Source organism: Ostrea edulis, chromosome 4 (genome assembly GCF_947568905.1).
Source record: "Ostrea edulis chromosome 4, xbOstEdul1.1, whole genome shotgun sequence".
NCBI lineage: Eukaryota > Metazoa > Mollusca > Bivalvia > Ostreida > Ostreidae > Ostrea > Ostrea edulis.
Window position 1 is genome coordinate 71,412,255 of NC_079167.1, and position 20,916 is coordinate 71,433,170.

Here is a 20,916-nt window from a genome sequence, read left to right on the forward strand (position 1 = left end):
AATAAGGTAGTGAATTTCATCTTCAACTACATTTTCTGTACAATTTTTGCAGATTCTTTCAATGCAATTAGGCCCTACGAAATTTGATGGAAAAGTGAAAGTTGTCTGCTTCACACGGTGTTTCTAATCTACGTCACGACAATGCTTGATGTTGTTTTACGTGAAATTATGATAATGAACAAGTTGAAAATAATTTTTTAATGATAATTGATGTTAGCAAGAATAACTCTTTATGACAGGATACTTTATACTATGTATTGGACTTCGAATCAGGAAAATATGGAACTAATACTTTAATGTGATTCGGTAATGGAGACGATTCTATATATATAGGCAACCTCACTGTACATGTATATGGATCAGGTGAGCATTTTAGCCCGCAGGTATCTCGTGTATAATAAGAGTTTTAATGTGGTGTTTATATGCATGCAATTTATACGATATTAATTTATCTGATTCATACAAAGTCAATGAAGTTGATATTCCAATCGATTTCTCTTTTTATATCCTGTGGTGAACCCCTTGGTAGAGGAAATCCCTCTGACGTCATAGACTAAGTTTCTCTTTATATTTCGCCACGTTATACAGCAGACAAGGTCAGCTGAGTGTATACACACACTGACACTGACAGCACCTCGACTACACGTGTACTGATCACCGTAAGTATCCACTCAATGTTTGTATGTAATCTGTCGTATGTGTGTCCAAACAAACTTTACTAGACGTGGAATCAGAATCACGTGGTAATATTTGCTAAAATGCGGTGTACTTTAAAAAAAATGTTCTAAAGAACATCAAACAGTAGCCCGGGGCACAGGTATATATTGCATGTGATATATAGGCGATGAGGATTTCGATTTCAGGGTAAATACATATTTGAATAGTATTGTTAAATTGATCGAAGGACAAGTATTTTAACAATTTATCTTGCATTCTGTCTGTATCGTAATAAATTATGAAAATGAAGCTGTCTCTACTGACGATAATGTGCCTGTAAATGTCCCTATAAAAACATCAGACAAACTCCGCCAGAGAAGTTAATGGTTTATAAAGGTCTACTGAATTTTATAGAAATAAGTCTGATATCACGCAGTCACTATAACAAAATACTGCGTTAAACCGATTACATGTCATTTTTACTCAGTTATTTTCGTGAACAATATTACATTTATCTTATTGTTCTTAAATACTCATTTATATATATAGGCTATATGTGTGTGTGCCTTGTGAGACTAACATCTTGTATATTTTATGCACGTGAATTGTAGGTCACTAGCAGGTGTTACAAACATGAAACCCGGGGACCTCTAGGGTGACGAGGATGGCTGCCCACTCGGACCACACGTCCCACGTGAGTTTGATTATCTGGCAGGGGTCTTTATAATTTCAAAAGCTCTTCCTGCAAATTATTTTTATACAAGTATTGGTATTTTTATCATATATCAATGTGATGCTACATATATACCATTCACCGAGTCCGAAGGGCAAAGATAGTAGCTGAAGCATCGCACTGGCCAAGAAAAATTTTATGTCAATTTATGAATGAATAATTCAAAACATTGTTCTCAAAACTGCCTGGACTATTAAAAAACGATATCTAAGTTAACCACAGATTCATATAAATATTATGTTAGGACAGCGTATTAATTACACTGTATTAATAATCTCCTCTTGAACTGGAAAACTATTTTTGATCTGTAACCTAGAAGAAAAAGTATTCAACCAATTATGTTGTATGATAGTAGTGTGAAAGAGTGCAAGATGGTGTTAGAATATATAAAATGATTAATATGTATCTTCATTACTTTTACTGATGAATGATGATTATGTGATTATGAAAAAAAGAATAAATGATAAAAAAAAAAAAAAATAAAAAAAAACTCCACTTATTTCTTCGTAACGATAATTACTGGTATATTTGGGGGGGACTTTCAAAGGCCTGTTTTCACGGTCGTCCGCGCTGAATCGTACCCGCCCTTTTCATTTGTGACTTCAAGTGCTTTGACTAACAGATGACGGTCACGAACGCTGTATATTATTTATATTTAATTTCAATCTTGCCAATCAGGTTCCGCGGTCTTCGATCACCATGGAGAGAATAACGCGTGATTTCCCCCGATAAATATTCAAATTCCATGTCCAAACACAGAAATGAGCAAAAGTTTAATATACCAATCATTACGTGCATCTATATCCTCCTGCAAACCCAGGTATGCAAAGTTGAAACCAATCCTTTTCTCGATATATATCTTTTCTTTGATCTGGGTATGACATCAATTTGTCTACGTTCAGGTGATACTCATAGGTGATGTACGTGCCGTTCGAAGCTGTTCACAGCAACACACGCATCTGTGGGTTATTTATTTTTTCACTTATATCACGGAGGCGAGAGACTGTTGGTTTTTATTTTCAGAGCTGTCACGGTTGACTGACATTAGCCTCTTGTGTGCAGCACCGCTCTTCCCCTAGGGTCCTACTATAATGTACATGGTGTGTGTGTCATTTCATGATTTGGTGAATCTAACACGGAGTTTCTTGTTCAATTTCAGCACATGCAATTCTTTTCGGTGGGGGTGAACGTCCCAATTCTGTTCCAGGAATGGAATCTCAATACTAAAACAGGTAATTTAAGGCATATTAGAAATGAATTTTTAAGACCACCAAAAAAAAACCCACCCCCATAAAAAATCCAACGCGTCGGTGCGCGCGATGCATGGATTCTGACTATATGACCTTGAGGGATAGGAGTTCGATTCTCACTTTGTCTGAAATGCTTTTATGGTTTTATTAATTTTCAATGATGAAGTTATTCTTTTTATAGATACTTTATAACTAAATACATAATTATGACTATATTGTCCTTGAATTTTACACATGTACGATATTCATGAATTGTTCTAATTTTGTAGACAGTTTATTTATGTACGATTTTCATGAATTGGTTGTAATTTTGTGGACAGTTTATTATGCTCCCCACCCCTTTTTCAAAGAAGAGGGGCATATTGCTTTGCACTTGTCGGTCAGTAAACCACATGTCCGCTCAATATCTTGAGAACCATTCACTTGATCATAATGATATTTCATATGTGGGTTGGTTATGAGTAGAAGAGGACCCTTTTTGTTTTTCAGGTTCAAAAGTCAAGGGTCAATCTATTCTGGACATGGGAACATACTGTCCACTTAATATCTTGAAAACCCTTTGCTTGACAGACATCAAACTTGGTACACTGATATATCTTCAGGAGAAGATGACCCCTATTGATTTTGAGGTCACATGGTCAAAGGTCAAGGGTTAAACTTGACAAAGTAATATATTCAGGCTTTCAAGCGGGCCCGTATTTTCCTTATTTTTCTACGACAGCCCTTATTTTCCTTATTTGAGCTTTAGAATCCTAAAAAAGCCCTAATTGTTTGTTGAAATTCCTACATTTTCAAATTTTGAAAGTTTAAATTAATTTGACATAAAGTAAGTGTTGGAATTTATTAAATTTAGACTTAGTATACTTTCAGAAAATGAATATGTTGATTAAATGTACATCACAGAAGACATCTTGATGGTTATCAGCTATATTCGGCATTGATTGTGAGCCATGGGAGTCCACCTGAATTATAACATGGTTTGTGCTGAATGCCGAATATGGCTGTTGATTACCACTGGTATGATCTTCTGAGTGGGTAATTAGTTTTTGTATTATTGCTCTTGCAAATGGTGAGTAAAACATTTTTTCTTTCCTATTGATTTGTAAATTTAAACCTTATTTTTGTCTAAAAATGGCCCTTATTTTTTGCAAAATGTCACTTGAAAGCCTGTATATTGCCTCCTATATTTTAATAATTATTTGCTTGATTGGCACCAAATTTGGTACACTGGTACAGATAAGGAGTAGATGACCCCTATTGAATTTTAGGTCACATGGTCAATCCACTCTTGACATAGGAAGATATTGTCTGCTCAATATTTTGAATCAGCAATACTACTATCAATTTAATGATGTTTGTGTATAACCCTTTTCAATTTTGCACAGGGGGGGGGGGGGGGGGGGGGCATATATGTTTTACAAACATCTCTTGTTTATGTACGATATTCATGAATTGGTTGTGATTTTGTTGACGGTTTATTTATGTACGTTTGTGATTTTGTAGACAGTTTATTTATGTACGATCATCATGAATTGGTTGTGATTTTGTTGACAGGTCTGTATTTGACTTGTGTCGGGAGCATTCTATTGGGGATACTGTACCAGATCGTTAAGTGCCTGCGACAGTATGCACATCGGGGGTACCGCGTCAAGGACAGGTACAAAGTAAATCTATCTGACTAAAGCTAGTGCCCTCACAGACAGACAGACGCACACACACACACCACACCACGAACACACACACCATGCACACACCAAACACACACACACACCAATTGTATCACCACCAAGTTCAGAGTGACTCTTGTGAGATTAACTTTAATGGTCCTATTATCGCGTTACGTAACATAGCGCATGTTACTAAACTTTTTTTTATTGCAAACTTAATTATTTGCATGCCAAAAATGACTTCAAATGTGTTTAAAGGTAATTGCACCCCTCTAGAATTATAGGTTCAGTCTTATATTTGGTTGTTGATTCTTCAAATAATATATCTTAGTAACAAATAAAAATGATAAAATTAATATGTTGCGGTATTAATAAAAAAAAATTATCTATTAGCATACATATACCTGTTATCAACGTCAGAAAATTGTAATTTTCCTTTAACAGCATTATCAAAATTTCACAAAAACTGGTTAAAACAATATAATAGTATTCATAACAGTTTCATAAAACTGTTTCTTTAAGAAATATACAAAATGTTTGTGAAAAAATGAAGGAAATCTATCGCATAATGGACTTGATAAATAATTTACTGAAAACAAAGTTATTGCCCTTGGATTCAATATTTTGAAACATGTAATTGATTATTCATATATAACTTAGGCTTTTGAAATATTCTACGGTTAACAAGATTTTTTTACAATAAGTATTGAACAAAATTTATGTTCCTGTCATGCATAAATCTGATTAAATCATTAACGTAAATCACATTGTACAAGCCCACGTTTGGTGGGTGCAGAATAGTGACCTTAGGGGATATGGAATTCGAAGCGTGTTTTACTAGATAAGTTGACATATTTAGCTTGATTACAGCATAGTATAGAGATAAAACTAGTCTTGTATTAACATATTTGGTGAAATAATTCTCTGATCAGAAATGTTAATGTACCGGTTGCATTCATTACAAATCATAGAATGGCTTCAATATCAAATCCAAATGACACTTTCTTAAACTCTCACATTATGACTGATTCATTGCCCTCTACCTCCACTGAAAGCTGTATCCCCTATTGGCACACGCTAAAATTGAAGTTTTCACCGTTTATTTGACGTGAAATTTCGGAAATTATGGAAGTATCTGCTACAGCGTTATGTACGGAAACGTATTAGTTATACTATATGGAGTGGCAGAATAATTGAAAATTTCACCAAATATATCGATCAATTTTGCATCCTTACGTGTGGTTGCCTGAACTGAATTTATTTCTCATCACAATTACACAATTTTATACAGAGATTTAGTACATATATTTTATATAAAAGTGATGGTAATATATCACTAAATGTTTGAAGGCATGCGTGAGTATGGAGATAGGTAACATATGCAATTTTAGATTCGAGTAGTCATTGGGTCGGGGAGGAGAGATTATTAATATTTCTTATAAAGGAACACAATATATGCCGAATATTGTTGAAGTGTTCATATATTTCTAGCAGTGGGAAACAAGTAAGCGGGGACATCACTGTGTTCCGTCGTTTGTTAATATAAGACTAGTTTTATCTCTACAGATGTAACGAAACTAAATATGTCAACTTACTAGTAAAACACTCTTCGAATTCCGTACCCCCTAGGATCACTATTCCGCACCCCCAAATGTGGGGTGGTACAATATAATTGAATTCAAAGTTAGGTAATACAATATTTTATGGTAGTTTATAATTGAAAGTTAATTTATTTTTTTATCTTTAATTTTTTTGTAAATCTACCAGTTGGTGGAAACAGGGAGCACTAGTTATATGTTGTTAAAAATGTACTGTTGATTTGATTTTGTTTGTTTTGCTGTAGAGGAACCATTAGAAGCCGGGAACACGGCCTACAGACGTTGCTCTACTGTGTACAGATGATAACCAGCTATGTCCTTATGCTCATTATAATGACATTTAATGCCTGGGTCTTTTTGTCCACTGTTGCTGGGCTGGGTCTGGGCTATTTCTTGTGCGGCTGGGCGTATCCGGAAATAGATGAAAAAATTACACCGTGTCCTGAACCGTGCAACAACGAAAGAAGTCGTCATCGTAACGATGACGCAGAGCAAGAATTACAGCTGTTACAGAGTCCGTCCGCTGGCGAGTGTGAGGACTTACTATGACGTAACCACACTGACCACTGAACAATTTTCAGACGGAGGTACATAAGGGAAACAGTGCAAACAGTTATATTCTTTATAAGATTTTTATACATTGTATATTTTGTGAGTAATGACATATCTGTAGATCTTATTTCTAGTTCATTGCATAAGGTGCTTGCCATAAGTGTGTAAAAAGGGTAGCATGTGCTTGTTATTTTCTCTTTTATTTTGTACATTTGTTTACAATTTTTGACAGAAATTAGAATAAAGTTTTTGTTTTTTTTGTATAATGTTAACATTAGTTTAATCGTAAATAAGACTAAATGAAGAACTTAATTAATTCGAATCACACTGTGAACTACGTAGACGGGACAGTGTGTAAACGGAGGCCGCTTACGACGTCAAAGAAGCCACGCCGCTTTGTGGATTATTTGATGCTGCAAAACAGTTCCAAAGTCTTGAAAAATTAAAGTTGAAATAATTTAACTGATGGCTAATCATGTGAATTAATTGAAGTCATTTGTGCAATAACTGTATCAAAAGTTCACCGAGGTCACAATTTAAGGGAAACAAACTCATGAATCATTTTCTCTCTGACATTATACTGCAAGATCTTGCGTTGTGCATACAGGGGTACATTGAAAGGATGGGTACCAAATCAACGCGGAAGTGTCCGACAGGTGAAACTTAAACAAATCATCCATTTATCGCAAACACTCAAAAATCTAGTCATCCAGCGGTATCTGGTTACGAGGTTTTGATGTTTGATAGCCTTTTACAATCACGGAAGTTCTCTCCATATATTTTTTCTTGATGCCTCTAATCACCCTCACTGTATGGCCTAGGTTGAATTTCGGTGGTTTTAAAATGAAGCAACACTCGCACACTCCAGGTATAATTAAGAGTACTACTTATTTATTAACGATGGATACAATAATAGCTGGCATCAATAGCTCACTGCTAATTGCGAAAGACATCTGTTTGTTAAATAAACAGAGTATAATTAAGTTCTCATTATTTTCGGGTTTCCCTTTTCATCATATACCCCTACTCTCAATGGTCTCGGTTTAATTTTCCACCCCCTCTTCTCCCGGGTCTGGTGTTGAGTCGCTGTCTGAAGATCAGTTGTAAAGGTATGAAATTTGACTTCCATAAGAAAAAATTATAATATATTATTAATTAGTTCTTTAAATTATCCTTCATATTCTATTTGTTGCAAATTACTCCCAATACGCCTTAGAACTGTTATATTGATCTATATTTGACATTTGTCAGCTGTTTATTAACAACACCAAATGATATTAATATCGCTTTCACTTTGAAACATCCATTTTAGTTAGCATTGTTGCGTTTCTTTGTAATTCTACAATTCTAGATATCGTTATCTGCACAATGAAGGTTTGTCTACAATGCTGGAAATTTCTCGAAAGTATGTGACTGCGTTTAGAAAAATATACTAGTGGGACAGTCTTCTTTTTTATGTGTGCGTGTGCATTTGAACAATTTTAACTACTTGTATTATTTAAAGATAAAGAATAATTCATTTTGGCAATTTCTCTCTCGCGCCCCAACTTAGCTTATTCCTTTCTAATACGCGTAACTATGTCCCCCGCCGCCGCAAAAACAATTAAGTTAAAGGCAAAAGTCCCATAACTGTAAAATTTGTCGAATCAAAATGGCGCAATATGATCAACCACATATGGCGACTAACAATCCTACAATATTTGAATAAAATCCATTGAGCGGTTTCCGAGAAAGTTGCGTCCACAAAGTCACATGTGACGGACATGCGGACACCGGAATTTCTATGTCCCCTCCGCGTTGCGGCGGGGGACAAAATGTTAAATGATTGCATGTCAATAGTAATACTACATGTAGGAACCAACTTATATAGCATATTCATTTTTTGTCCAAGCAGCAAAAATTCACGGGACGTAATGAAGAGTATAATTATTAGGCCTAAATGCATAGAATTTTTATTATACTTGTAGGAGTCAATTGGACTCATTTTTATTTTATTTTTTTAAATGAAATGTGACCTTTTTGATTCACATTTTTATTGATCGTTCAAATATTATCATTTATTAAACAGTTTGCCAGTCATTGAAAAACAGTAGCTTATCATTGAATGTAGTTACGAATAGCATTGCAAATATAGGAAACATAGCTAGCAATCTAATTAAAATTAGATCTTCCATCCGCTCCCCGGTTTTCGATGCGTCGCGTTCCCACGCGACGTATCGAAAACTGGGAAGCGGATGGAAGATCTAATTTTAATTAGATTGCATAGCTAGAGGAAATGTGGTCCTTGAACCTCCTTGCTACCCATCACTATATACACCAGTGGACACATAAAAAAGTTTTTGAGTTTAGGCCTAGATATACTAGATCTAAATCTCTACCATGGAATTCACATTTTTCATTGATATTTATATGTATGATTATACATAAGATAAACATAGTCGGATATTTACATACATTAGGTACACATAGAAAAATTGGTTTCTTAGTGCTGATTTGACACTACTTTGCGCATCGATATTTAGGTTCCATAACAAGCGATAATATGCGCGAAATAGCATGTGACGTCATAGATTACACAACTTTCTTCCCAAGTTCATAGAATGTGTGAAGTACACGTCTAAAAAGTTTCACATCTAAATTTGTACCTCGTGTAGGCCGATATTAAAAATAAAGGAGGAGCGGATCGAGGAGCTGCTTTTAATCAGATTGCGATATCCAAATCTTGCACACAAGCGCTTCACACACATCATTTAAACTGAATGATGTTCTACATGGTAAACTATGGGAAAATTAATATTGTAAGAACTGATCATCCATCAGTTACTAAGTTTATCAAATAATATATGACATGTACAGCCTAGAGTGTGTTGTGAGATCACAATGCAATGGAGATATCGGATTGATCTTTTTCTGACACCAGGTTACTTGGGGAGAAGAAATTTGAATCTACAGATTATATGGGGAAGCATTTCTAAAGGCTATATCACTTTGACAAATCATAATTATGTGTTCAAGCAATACAACCCATTTGCGACTCAACTTTATACTTAGAGAAAGAATTAGAAAAACGTGCGCGATATACTAGATTCCCTCTTGATTGTTTTCTTTTCCCTCTGATTACTACTACTTGTTTTCTTTTCCCTCTGATTACCGCTACTTGTAAGTTGTTTTCTTTTCCCTTTGATTACCGCTACTTGTTTTCTTTTCCCTCTGATTACCGCTACTTGTTTTCTTTTCCTTCTGATTACCGCTACTTGTAAATTGTTTTCTTTTCCCTCTGATTACTACTACTTTTTTTCTTTTCCCTCTGATTACCGCTGTTTGTTTTCTTTTCCCTCTGATTACTACTACTTGTTTTCTTTTCCCTCTGATTACCGCTACTTGTTTTCTTTTCCCTCTGATTACTACTACTTGTTTTCTTTTCCCTCTGATTACTACTACTTGTTTTCTTTTCCCTCTGATTACTGCTACTTGTTTTCTTTTCCCTCTGATTACTACTACTTGTTTTCTTTTCCCTCTCATTACTACTACTTGTTTTCTTTTCCCTCTGATTACTACTACTTGTTTTCTTTTCCCCCTGATTACCGCTACTTGTTTTCTTTTCCCTCTCATTACTACTACTTGTTTTCTTTTCCCTCTGACTACCGCTACTTGTTTTCTTTTCCCTCTGATTACCGCTGTTTGTTTTCTTTTCCCTCTGATTACTACTACTTGTTTTCTTTTTCCCTCTGATTACCACTACTTGTTTTCTTTTCCCTCTGATTACCACTATTTCTTTTCTTTTCCCTCTGATTACCGCTACTTGTTTTCTTTTCCCTCTGATTACTACTACTTGTTTTCTTTTCCCTCTGATTACCGCTACTTGTTTTCTTTTCCCTCTGATTACTACTACTTGTTTTCTTTTCCCTCTGATTACTACTACTTGTTTTCTTTTCCCTCTGATTACTACTACTTGTTTTCTTTTCCCTCTGATTACTACTACTTGTTTTCTTTTTCCCCTGATTACCGCTACTTGTTTTCTTTTCCCTCTGATTACTACTACTTGTTTTCTTTTCCCTCTGATTACTACTACTTGTTTTCTTTTCCCTCTGATTACCACTACTTGTTTTCTTTTCCCTCTGATTACTACTACTTGTTTTCTTTTCCCTCTGATTACTACTACTTGTTTTCTTTTCCCTCTGATTACTACTACTTGTTTTCTTTTTCCCCTGATTACCGCTACTTGTTTTCTTTTCCCTCTGATTACTACTACTTGTTTTCTTTTCCCTCTGACTACCGCTACTTGTTTTCTTTTCCCTCTGATTACCGCTACTTGTTTTCTTTTCCCTCTGATTACCGCTACTTGTTTTCTTTTCCCTCTGATTACCGCTACTTGTTTTCTTTTCCCTCTGATTACTACTACTTGTTTTCTTTTTCCCTCTGATTACCACTACTTGTTTTCTTTTCCCTCTGATTACCACTATTTGTTTTCTTTTCCCTCTGATTACCGCTACTTGTTTTCTTTTCCCTCTGATTACCGCTACTTGTTTTCTTTTCCCTCTGATTACCGCTACTTGTTTTCTTTTCCCTCTGATTACCGCTACTTGTTTTCGTTTCCCTCTGATTACTACTACTTGTTTTCTTTTTCCCTCTGATTACCACTACTTGTTTTCTTTTCCCTCTGATTACCACTATTTCTTTTCTTTTCCCTCTGATTACCGCTACTTGTTTTCTTTTCCCTCTGATTACTACTACTTGTTTTCTTTTCCCTCTGATTACTGATATTAGATGTTGATGTTCGTGTTATTTGAGATTAAATGTGATGCTTGTATTTTCCCTCCTGACCATTGAAATTAAATACTGAAGTTCGTGTTTCCCTCCTGATTAATGAGATTAAATATTGAAGTTCGTGTTTCCCTCCTGATTAGTGAGATTAGATACTGAAGTTCGTGTTTCCCTCCTGATTAGTGAGATTAGATACTGAAGTTCGTGGTTTCCCTCTTGATTAGTGAGATTAAATACTGAAGTTCATGTTTCCCTCCTGATTAGTGAGATTAAATACTGAAGTTCGTGTTTCCCTCCTGATTAGTGAGATTAAATACTGAAGTTCGTGGTTTCCCTCCTGAATAGTGAAATTAAATACTGTTCATTCTTTTCCCCTGATCAGTAATATTTGTGTTCCTTTGTACGACTTCTAAGATTAAAAATCAGATGTTTGTGGTCTGCTTCCCAATTTGTGCTTTTTGAAATCCTGATAGATCCAATGTGCAAATTTTGCAAGTTAAATTTTTGTAAAGCAAGTAATATTTTCCAAAGTACGCACTAAATCTCACTAATGAAACTTTATGTCATTGATCACAGTCTGTCCTTCAGATGTTCTCTCCTGCCATTCCAGATGATGTTACCGATGCAGAACAACTCTACGTACCTCCTCCATGGGTGGGATCTCACGGATCAGAAAGGTAAGCTTGGCTGATTTAATTTCTTATGTAGTCAGACTAATCTAATTACAGACATTGACAAACTAAGACACAAAAGTTCACTAGTTTTATCTGCAACTGATATGGCTACTGGATTTTATAAAAGAATATTTACATTTACAATGTTTCTGCCTTTGATATATCTACAATGATAAGTATTTCCCCTTGAATGCAATGCAGTTGTAAATAATGCGAGTATGAACTGATAAATGCAGTATGTCTCGTCTAACGACTGTAATTCCAACGGAAATGAAAGTAGAATATAGATATCGACAATATCTGCGTAGTCTTTGGAGATCAGGTCTTCTAATATTCTGTTGGAATTCCTATGGGTACGAATTGTGCATCTTTATTTGCTGACATGTTTTTGTATTCTTATTAGGTAAGATTTATTCAAAAGATTCTCCACGATAAGAAAAATCTCCTTCTGTGGCCTTAAACTCGGCATTTAGGTACATCGACAATTTATCTATAAAAATACTCACTTTCATATGTCGATTCGATATATCCCAGGGAACTAATTGGCTAATTAATGCAAGCTGTCATAAAGTCGAATGCTGCCTGACGTGTTTCATTCCAATGGTTAGGTCATTCTTTACAAACTGATTTTGACTACAGATTACTCCGTTTACCTATCAAGATATGTAGAGCTCATGGCGGATGTGACCGGTCAACAGGGGATGCTTACTCCTCTTAGGTAGCTTATCCCACCTCTGGTGAATCCAGTAATATGTATTTGCTCTCCTCTTAATTTTGTATTCTTAATGTTATTATGTTACATTTTTATGAATTTCACTTTTGAAAATACATGACGCACTTCATGAAGTATGCCGGCATAAAGTGCCGCACTTCATTCCCTTGCGTATTTTCAAAAATTGAATTCATTTCTTTAAGATAGTACATGTAATTGACGCCGAATAGGATACAGTTTTTAGGATAACTTGATAACAATATAATTATAGTTTATTTTGGTTGAACGAGTTCCTTTTCTCCCCTTTCGTAGGTGTGAATTTTGATAAAATCATTTTAGTGAAGACATTTTTACATTAGATAACTGATTACTCTTAAAGTACACTGGCTTAAAAATCAATTTATAATGCCCCAACCAACATCCCATCCCTTCTGTGATAATGCATAATCCACCAAAAGAAAACCCTTATGATGTATAATCCACCTATAAAAACTGTAACAATTTATAATCCACCGACGTACGGAGCGTGTGATCTTAAAAGTAATCGCTACTGACATTAATTTCATACATCACATCATCCGGGGGCCTGATGTTTGCGGTATTATCCGATGGCAACGTACTTTGAAAAAATTACGCACTTTGGAACAAAAATTGAAGTGCTTAAATCTGGGACCAAATTAGCGCACTTTGACAAAAAATAAAGTGCGTTAAATTTTGGGACCAAGTCAAAGCACGTAGATTTTTTTTTTTTAGAAGTGCGTTGTGAGTGTACATCAGCATCAGACACCTAACAAAGGGACTGGTTTACGATTTTTGAAAAAAATATTTTTCATTTTTTATGTTAAACATTATAAATATAACTGATATAATGTTGACAGCTAAAATTTTGACCTTCTGAATGCAAGAATAAAAGCAATATTTTAGCCTTAAATCTGTGTTACGTAAACAAAGACTCGAGTCTTTTCATGTATACAAACAAACCAGTGAAATGTTAATTTTGTAATATAAAGCATTTTAATTTTGCATAGTAACAAATTTTAACTTTTAGATGACACATTTTACCCAAAGAAATGTATTATCTAATGTGTTTAAAAGATAAACATAATTTTTTTATTATCACAGAAGCTCATTTTAGAGAGTTTATTATATGTTTTGTAAACAAAGATTGCGGTATGTTATTGTTTACGAAATTTTCAAAAGAAATGGATATTGATCTAAGTTTATTATATCTTTCACTTTTCAAGCATTCTCTCTCTCTCTCTCTCTCTCTCTCTCTCTCTCTCTCTCTCTCTCTCTCTCTTTGTTGCAAAAATTCTGGAACTGAGGATTAAGTGTTGTATTTCTTTCTCAAACTGAGAGGAATTGATCTACTGTTGTCGGAATGGGGGAAAGGAAAACCAAAGATAAATGTCAATCTTTATGATGTTTTACCGGTAAATCATTCAAACTGATTGCATGTAGACGAGCCCCACCCCCAATTGAATTAAAATTTGATTTTAGATCCGCTGACATACTCGTTACATAGCATCTAGAGAGAGTCTCATCAGAGGTCAAACTCGAAATGGTGACCATCTCAAAGGATCCCACTTTTAGCAAAATACATGCAAGGTAGCTTTAAAATATTGTTTTCGGAGAGGACCATTTTGTACTCAGCAGAGATTTATGGGTGAAGTTTGAGCCTGGTAAAGCCAGGGGGGGGGATATGCTACAGACTAGGATTTTACAAGAGAAATTAGTTCACCTTTGACCCTTGATCCAGAAAATTGGTCCATGGCCACTGCACATCTTTAATCTAGGAAATATGATGAAGGTCACTACCAACCCCCTACCCATGAGCAATCTATGGGTAAAGCTTTGGCCAGACTTGGTCAAGTGAAAGGAATATTGTTCAAGACAAATGAAATCGGACGGACGGTCGGAGGGACAGAAGTATCAATCATTGCAGGGCTCTCGCAGAGCCAGGCCCTTAAATAATTACCCAAATCCACAAAACGTTTAAATCTGAGATCCGGAAGTGACGTCATCATCAAATATTAGGGTTCAAATAATCATCTATCAGTTTTGAAAGCTTCAAGAATCGATCGAGTCGTGCAAATTTTTTATTTAACGCAAAATGCGTTAATATGGTCGATATTAACGCTCTTTGATTTTTTTTTTTTCAAAGTGCGTTGATTTGGTCCCAAATCTAACGCACTTTCACCAAAAAAAAATTCAAAGTGCGTTGTAACACCGCCCCATTTAGTCGCCTCTTACGACAAGCAAGGGGTACTGAGGACTTATTCTAACCCAGATCTCCACGGGACTTATGCTCCCCGAAAATGTTTCGGGGAAACGTATAGTCGCCGTCGTGTTTGTCCGTCTGTCTGAGCTCATATCTCTTCAACCTTTCTTTAGAAATCGATTGTAATTGATCGCAAATATTTCTTGGGTCGGGGACTTTGGTGTGAGATAATTTTGGATAGGTCAAGGAAGAAAGTTCCATATATCAACAGTTTTTGAACAGGTATTGGTCATCTATCACACTAACAAGTAGCAGGCAAATGGCTTCTAGACAAAGATACTTACTTACTTAATCCTCTTCGTGCTAGGAAGCACATAAGGCCTTCACTGAGGATTGCCATCTCTGTCTGTCTGCTGCCATGTTCTGAATCCGGCCCCAAGTCCATCCACACTCCTTCATCTCTTTCTCTACTGATCGCCGCCATGTTTCCTTTGGTCTCCCTCTATTTCTCTTTCCTGCTGGTGTCCATCTCATGGCGATCTTTGGGATTGATGTTGCTCCCATCCTGTGGACATGTCCGATCCATTTCCATCGTCTCATCTTGATCATCTCAGATATTGGTGATGTTGACGTTCTCTGATATAGATCTTTGTTGCTGATGGTGTTGGGCCAGAAGACCTTCAGAATCCGTCGTAGGCATTTGGTCTGGAAGACATCCAGTCTGTGGACAATACCTTTGGTCACCTTCCACGACTCGCCACCATATAGGAGAACTCCAATGATGTTACTCTTGAATATCCTGATCTTGGTCTTGATGCTGATGGCTGTTGACTTCCAGATGTTCCTCAGGCTTGCGAAGGCTGCTCTTGCTTTGGCTATTCTGCTCTCTACATCAGATGTTGAATCCCCATCGGCTGTGATCTTACTGCCGAGGTAAACAAACTCTGAGACTTCCTCTACTACGTTGTTCCCAATATTCACTTCTCTTTCTGTTTTGTTGTTAACTTTCATGATCTTCGTCTTTCCGGCGTTGATGTTGAGACCTATCTGGCTGCCGTAGTTTGTCAAGTCGGTTGTCTTCCCTTGGATGTGTTGGAAACGATGAGCCAGGAGTGCAATGTCATCTGCGAAGTCTAGATCTTCTAGAGACTTTTCAAATGTCCAAAGCAATCCCCTGTTGTTCTGGCTGGTTGTCTTCTTCATCACCCAGTCAATACACATCACAAAAAGTAGGGGAGATAGTAAACATCCCTGTCTCACTCCAGTCTGTAGTGGGAAGCTGTTCGTGAGGTTTGTGCCACAGATCACTCTGGCCTGGAAGTCCTGATAGAGCATCTTGATGATGGATATGATCTTGTCTGGTATTCCGTAGTGTGCCATGATCTTCCACATTGCAGGTCGATGGATACTATCAAATGCCTTGGCGAAGTCTATGAAATTGGCATATACTGTGGCGTTCCATTCGTTACTCTGTTCCATAATCTGTCTCAATGTGAAGATATGGTCTGTGCATGACCTTCCTCTCCGAAACCCTGCCTGCTCATTCCGTAGGAGAGGGTCCACCATGTCTGTTATTCTGTTCAAGATGACTCTGCAGAGGACCTTGCTTGTGATAGACAGTAGCATGATTCCCCTCCAGTTGTTGGTGTCTGTCAGGTCTCCTTTCTTGGGCAGCTTCACAATCAGGCCAATTTTCCATTGGCTGGGTGCTGTCTCTGTCTCCCAGATGTTCTGCAGGATATCCGTCAGTACTCTTGGTGTTACCACGTCCTCTGCTTTCAGCATCTCTGCGTGTACCTGGTCACATCCCGGTGCTTTTCCATTTTTGAGGGTCCTGATGGCTTTGGTGACCTCTTCCAGTGTTGGTTTATCAGTGTTTATATCCAGGACTTCATCCGAAGGGCTGATCTCTGCTTCTGTTGATGGGTCCTCTCTGTTGAGCACTCGTTCAAAGTGTTCCTTCCAACATGTTAGCTCCTCTTCCGTACAGCTTGTCAGTTCCACATCCTGTTTCCTGACTGGTGTTTCTGCATTCTTGAAGCCTCCGCTGAGAGATTTAGAGATACGGTATAATGTGCCCATATCTTTTCTAGCAGCTGCATCCTCTGCATCAGTAACTAACCTCTCGATGTAGTCCTTCTTGTCCTTCTTTGCGCTCTTCTTGACCTCTTTGTCCTGTTGAGAATATGTTCTCTTCAAGCCGTCCTTCAGCCTTGGTGACTTAGTTGACAGAAGCTTGCTCTTCGTAGCTTTTCTCCTCGCAATCATATCCCAGGTCTTGGCTGATATCCATTCTTCTTTCTTCTTCCTTCTCAACCCAAGTGCCTCCTGTCCTACTTCCATCATCACTGTGTTGAAGTCATCTAGGTCGAGTTGCTGTTGATCTTGTAGCACCTCGAATCTGTTCCTGACTTTCAGCTGGAATGCTCTCATTATCACTGGATCTTTAAGTTTCTGCACATCAAGAAGCAGTGATCGTTGTTCCCCTTTCTTGGCTTTCCTCAACTTCAGTTTCAGATTTGTCGGGATAAGAGAATGGTCACTTCCAGCATCAGCTCCCCGTAAAACTCTTACATTTTGTAGTGTCCCTCTCCATCTCTTGTTTATTAGGACATGGTCTATCTGATTCCTGATCTGTCCATCTGGCGATGTCCACGTCCATTTGTGGATGTTCTTGTGCTGGAAGATGGTGCCTCCAATGACCAGGTTATTGTCCTCGCAGAAGTTGACAAGTCTGCTTCCATTGTCATTGATGATACCACATCCTTGTTTTCCCATCACCCGTTCTTTTCCTTCGTTGTTTGTCCCAACTTTTGCATTGAGATTTCCTAATAGCAGATGCACGTCGTGGACTGGTGTCTCTTCCACTGTCTTCTGAAGTTGGTCGTAGAATGCCTCTTTCTCTTCCTCCTCGGAGTCTTCTATAGGAGAGTAGCAGATAATGACTGTCAGCTTGGCATACTTTGAGTGAAATCTTGAAGTCAGAATTCTGTCACTCACTGGCTTCCATCCAATCATGCATCTACTGAGTCTTCTGTTGGTTATAAGACCTACTCCTCTGCTATAATGGTCATCCTTCCTTCCTGAATAAATGATGGTATGTCCCGTAGCTAGCTTCCGGGATCCATTTCCAGTCCACCTCGTTTCGCAAACTCCTAGCATCTCGATGTTATTCAACTCCATCTCCTTGATGACTTGCGCTAACCTTCCTGTTTGGTAGAGGGTGCGTACGTTCCAGCATCCAACTCTACATACGTCTTTAGGGGTGAGAACGTCTGCCGTCTGGATGTCAGTGTCCTGTCGGCTTTGGCTGTCATCCGTCATGGATCCAGTATCCTGGGTAGCGTCTATCCTCTCCCCAGTTCCAAGTTCCTCAGTGTTGGTTTCTGTAGCGGGTTTGGGTTTTTTTTTTTACATGGCAGGGTTGCTGGCCCTGCGCACAACCCTCCTCCTTTCTCATCCGGGCTTGGGACCGGCCATGGCGGAGTTCCAGACAAAGATAACTCAATGTCATTTTGTAAAGGTCGATGTCATCAACATATACGTTATATATGAAAAAACATAATTTCAACAATATCTCGATAATTATTGATAATTGTGCGAGTCATTCGTCATATGAAGTAGTTCATTGGTTAGATGCAGTTTGAGGAGCAGCCATCAGTTTTACTGGTATTCTTTTCTTTTTCTGTGTTCTCTTATGCGTAAATTCTGTACAGTAAGGCCCATAAAAATTCAAGGGAACTCTCATTTTCCGATTTACAAAAAGTAACGTGGAAAATCCCACTTCTCTGTGGCCCCCACTTTTAAATACTGGCGTAGTGATTGGGCTCGCGATGCTGTTAACGGGAAAACTTTAAGCGTACTCTCGTACTCCGAAACGTCCACACCTACTTGCAAAATATATAAAATAAAACAATGATAAAATATAAAAGTCGAATGGGGAAAAAATACAGGTGAATTTTTCAGTTGATTTGGATAGAGCCATTAAGGTTCCTAAGATCCACGAAGACAATTTAAACAAATGATGACATAAATGAAAGAGAGGGAGATGTGTAATAACAATTAAAGGTGAAATTACACATCCAACTTCCCTAAGACTTCTTATGATAACATTAAAAAAATGTTTGTCATGAAGTTGAGTTGTGAATTTGCCGTTAATGTCCATGTTCAGTAGAATATTCGGTTATTAATCAGATGTGGAAGACTTTGTGGTGTCTTATATTTTGAATTCACTTTTATATCGAATCGACATATGGGTGAAAATGAGTAATACTAATAGACAAACGTAGTCGATATATCTAAATAAAGAATGGAAGGCCAGAGCAAGATATTTTTTCTTCTCACGTAAAAGCTTTTGAATAAATTCTACCTCATAAGAATATAAAACAGTTCAGCTAACAAAGGAGCGCATTTCGTGCCCATGGACATCCCAACAGACTGTTGGAAAAGCTGATCACCAAAAACTACGTATATATTGTCGATGGGGAACTCCAGCATCCTTTTGATATACGGTCTCTTAATTGCATGCTACTATAAGATGTAACATTGTGATTTTTCTGACATCTAAACCTCGTATTTATTGTAGGTCTGTTGGGAGCTCTTCTCTACACTCTGGGTCTCAGTTTAATTCATGAGACATTAAGCGCCTTCATTAACCTTGCCGAAAACATCAACGTTGCTAGGTAAAATCTAAGCATATTGTGACTTTCCGTCTTTCTCATTTTAAATTTGTTTGTCAATTACAGTGTTCAAGGAACATGCAAAGAAATTGATTTCCTACTGAATTTAATTTTTAGATACCTTTTGGAAGGACGCAGCTATCCGGTGACCTTTCAGCACTGTGTTTTGGCTTTCCTACACATATTTCGTGTCTACATCTGTTGTCTCCTCGTGATGTCGCTGTTTACGTGGAACACGTGGATCGTCCTTACCTTGGGACTGGGTTCTGGAGTTGGGTATCTGATGATTCGTCCCTTAATTTTGTGTCTGCTGCACAAACAACGGAGGACATTCACTCTTGCTTCTAACCACACCACTGACGATAATTCCACGACTGGGGAGCCCCTCTGCAGTACTCCAAACACAGACATCGACACATCAACGTCCATTAGCAAGGACCTGCTCAGTGAAACCATTGAATCAACCGACCTGACCTTGCAGTGGGACTACATGACAGTGGACTTGGAACCCAACATCTGGATCCCCCAATCAAATTGGGATGGATCGACGGAAATGTTAGACACAGGATGTGTTGGCAGAAATTCCCCGGAGCATTCCACCGTTTCTTGTACTATGTATATGTCAGTGGTGTGAAACATTACAATGACAGTGGTCAGACGGTGTTAGAAATCGACTCCGTCATCAGAAGATATATGGACATGCTCCTTCCGTGTTATTAGAAACACAAAAGTCTGCATCTTTTATCGCCTTAAAATTTCTGTGACTCTATTGAGGCGGGAAACTGTGATTTTAAATGCTTGCAAGTCTGATAATAAATTTCCAGTTTAGTTATGTAAACCGTATTAAAGTTGTCTTAGGAAACATACTCAACATTAAAGTCATTCATGCAAGAGAAAGTCGGTCAACATTATCGTCTGACAATATATACACGGTCGACATTAAGGTCCGTGGACAAGCACGGTCAATATTATAACAAGAGTACCACAAACGGTACATAATACGCCAATGAAATTCTTACATAGAGTGTTTTTCTTTATATAATTTGTAGAACGTTGCTTCAGGTAGTATCGGTCACCATTAGGCTGTGGCAAACTTTCTTTGCTTTGTATGAATTAAGGGTCGTAGCTTAAAACGGTGACAAGAGGTAGATAGACAAACCAAGAGTGTTGTGTGTAACAAATGTCTCCAAATTTGACCAAGTTCAACAACCTGTAAATATTTAAAACATTAAAGAAATTTAAAAATTGTTGAAAATCAAAATCCTTGCACTATGCACATATTCAAGTTATTTACAAAGATCATAGCTTCTAAACTGTGAGAGGAGTTAAAAGGACAAACCATGTCCTTTATTTAATATATTTCCTCAAAACGGACTAAGTTCAATAACTTGTATTTTTTTTTCAAAAAT

The 20,916-nt window shown here is 37.3% G+C and overlaps 3 protein-coding genes across 5 annotated transcripts; all 3 read left to right on the forward strand.

Moving 5' to 3' along the window:
* Positions 1-125: 125 nt before the first annotated feature.
* On the forward strand, positions 126-6,729 carry LOC125669502 (uncharacterized). Of its 3 annotated transcripts, none has more exons than XM_048904040.2 (6): positions 126-363; positions 530-659; positions 1,269-1,351; positions 2,550-2,622; positions 4,195-4,297; positions 6,151-6,729. In XM_048904040.2, the coding sequence occupies exons 3-6, from the start codon at positions 1,322-1,324 to the stop codon at positions 6,452-6,454; spliced, it is 510 nt and encodes a 169-aa protein (XP_048759997.1). In that variant the 5' UTR covers positions 126-363; positions 530-659; positions 1,269-1,321; the 3' UTR covers positions 6,455-6,729. The 3 variants fall into 3 exon arrangements, with proteins under 3 accessions (XP_048759997.1, XP_048759999.1, XP_048760000.1); XM_048904042.2 differs by having other exon boundaries at positions 172-363; positions 530-864; XM_048904043.2 differs by lacking the exons at positions 126-363; positions 530-659 and adding an exon at positions 675-817.
* A 2,972-nt stretch (positions 6,730-9,701) lies between these two features.
* On the forward strand, positions 9,702-10,883 carry LOC130053842 (adhesive plaque matrix protein-like; the record flags this gene model as incomplete). Its single annotated transcript, XM_056161449.1, has 1 exon — positions 9,702-10,883. A coding segment is annotated over one exon (1,179 nt), but the record flags the coding sequence as incomplete, so codon positions are not given.
* An 885-nt stretch (positions 10,884-11,768) lies between these two features.
* Positions 11,769-20,273, forward strand: LOC125669501 (uncharacterized). The gene is made up of 3 exons (XM_048904039.2): positions 11,769-11,898; positions 19,414-19,510; positions 19,625-20,273. Exons 1-3 carry the CDS (start codon positions 11,772-11,774, stop codon positions 20,139-20,141), a joined length of 741 nt encoding a protein of 246 aa, XP_048759996.2. The 5' UTR covers positions 11,769-11,771; the 3' UTR covers positions 20,142-20,273.
* The last annotated feature ends 643 nt before the right edge of the window (positions 20,274-20,916 follow it).

Excerpts from the sequence above, each read along its gene's own strand:
- LOC125669502 (XM_048904040.2), top strand. The coding sequence starts at position 1,322 with ATGGCTGCCCACTCGGACCACACGTCCCAC. Across the intron at positions 1,352-2,549 it reads ACTCGGACCACACGTCCCAC|CACATGCAATTCTTTTCGGT; the intron begins GTGAGTTTGATT and ends GTTCAATTTCAG. Across the intron at positions 4,298-6,150 it reads GGGTACCGCGTCAAGGACAG|AGGAACCATTAGAAGCCGGG; the intron begins GTACAAAGTAAA and ends GTTTTGCTGTAG.
- LOC125669501 (XM_048904039.2), top strand. The coding sequence starts at position 11,772 with ATGAAACTTTATGTCATTGATCACAGTCTGTCCTTCAGATGTTCTCTC. Across the intron at positions 11,899-19,413 it reads GGATCTCACGGATCAGAAAG|GTCTGTTGGGAGCTCTTCTC; the intron begins GTAAGCTTGGCT and ends TATTTATTGTAG. Across the intron at positions 19,511-19,624 it reads GAAAACATCAACGTTGCTAG|ATACCTTTTGGAAGGACGCA; the intron begins GTAAAATCTAAG and ends TTTAATTTTTAG.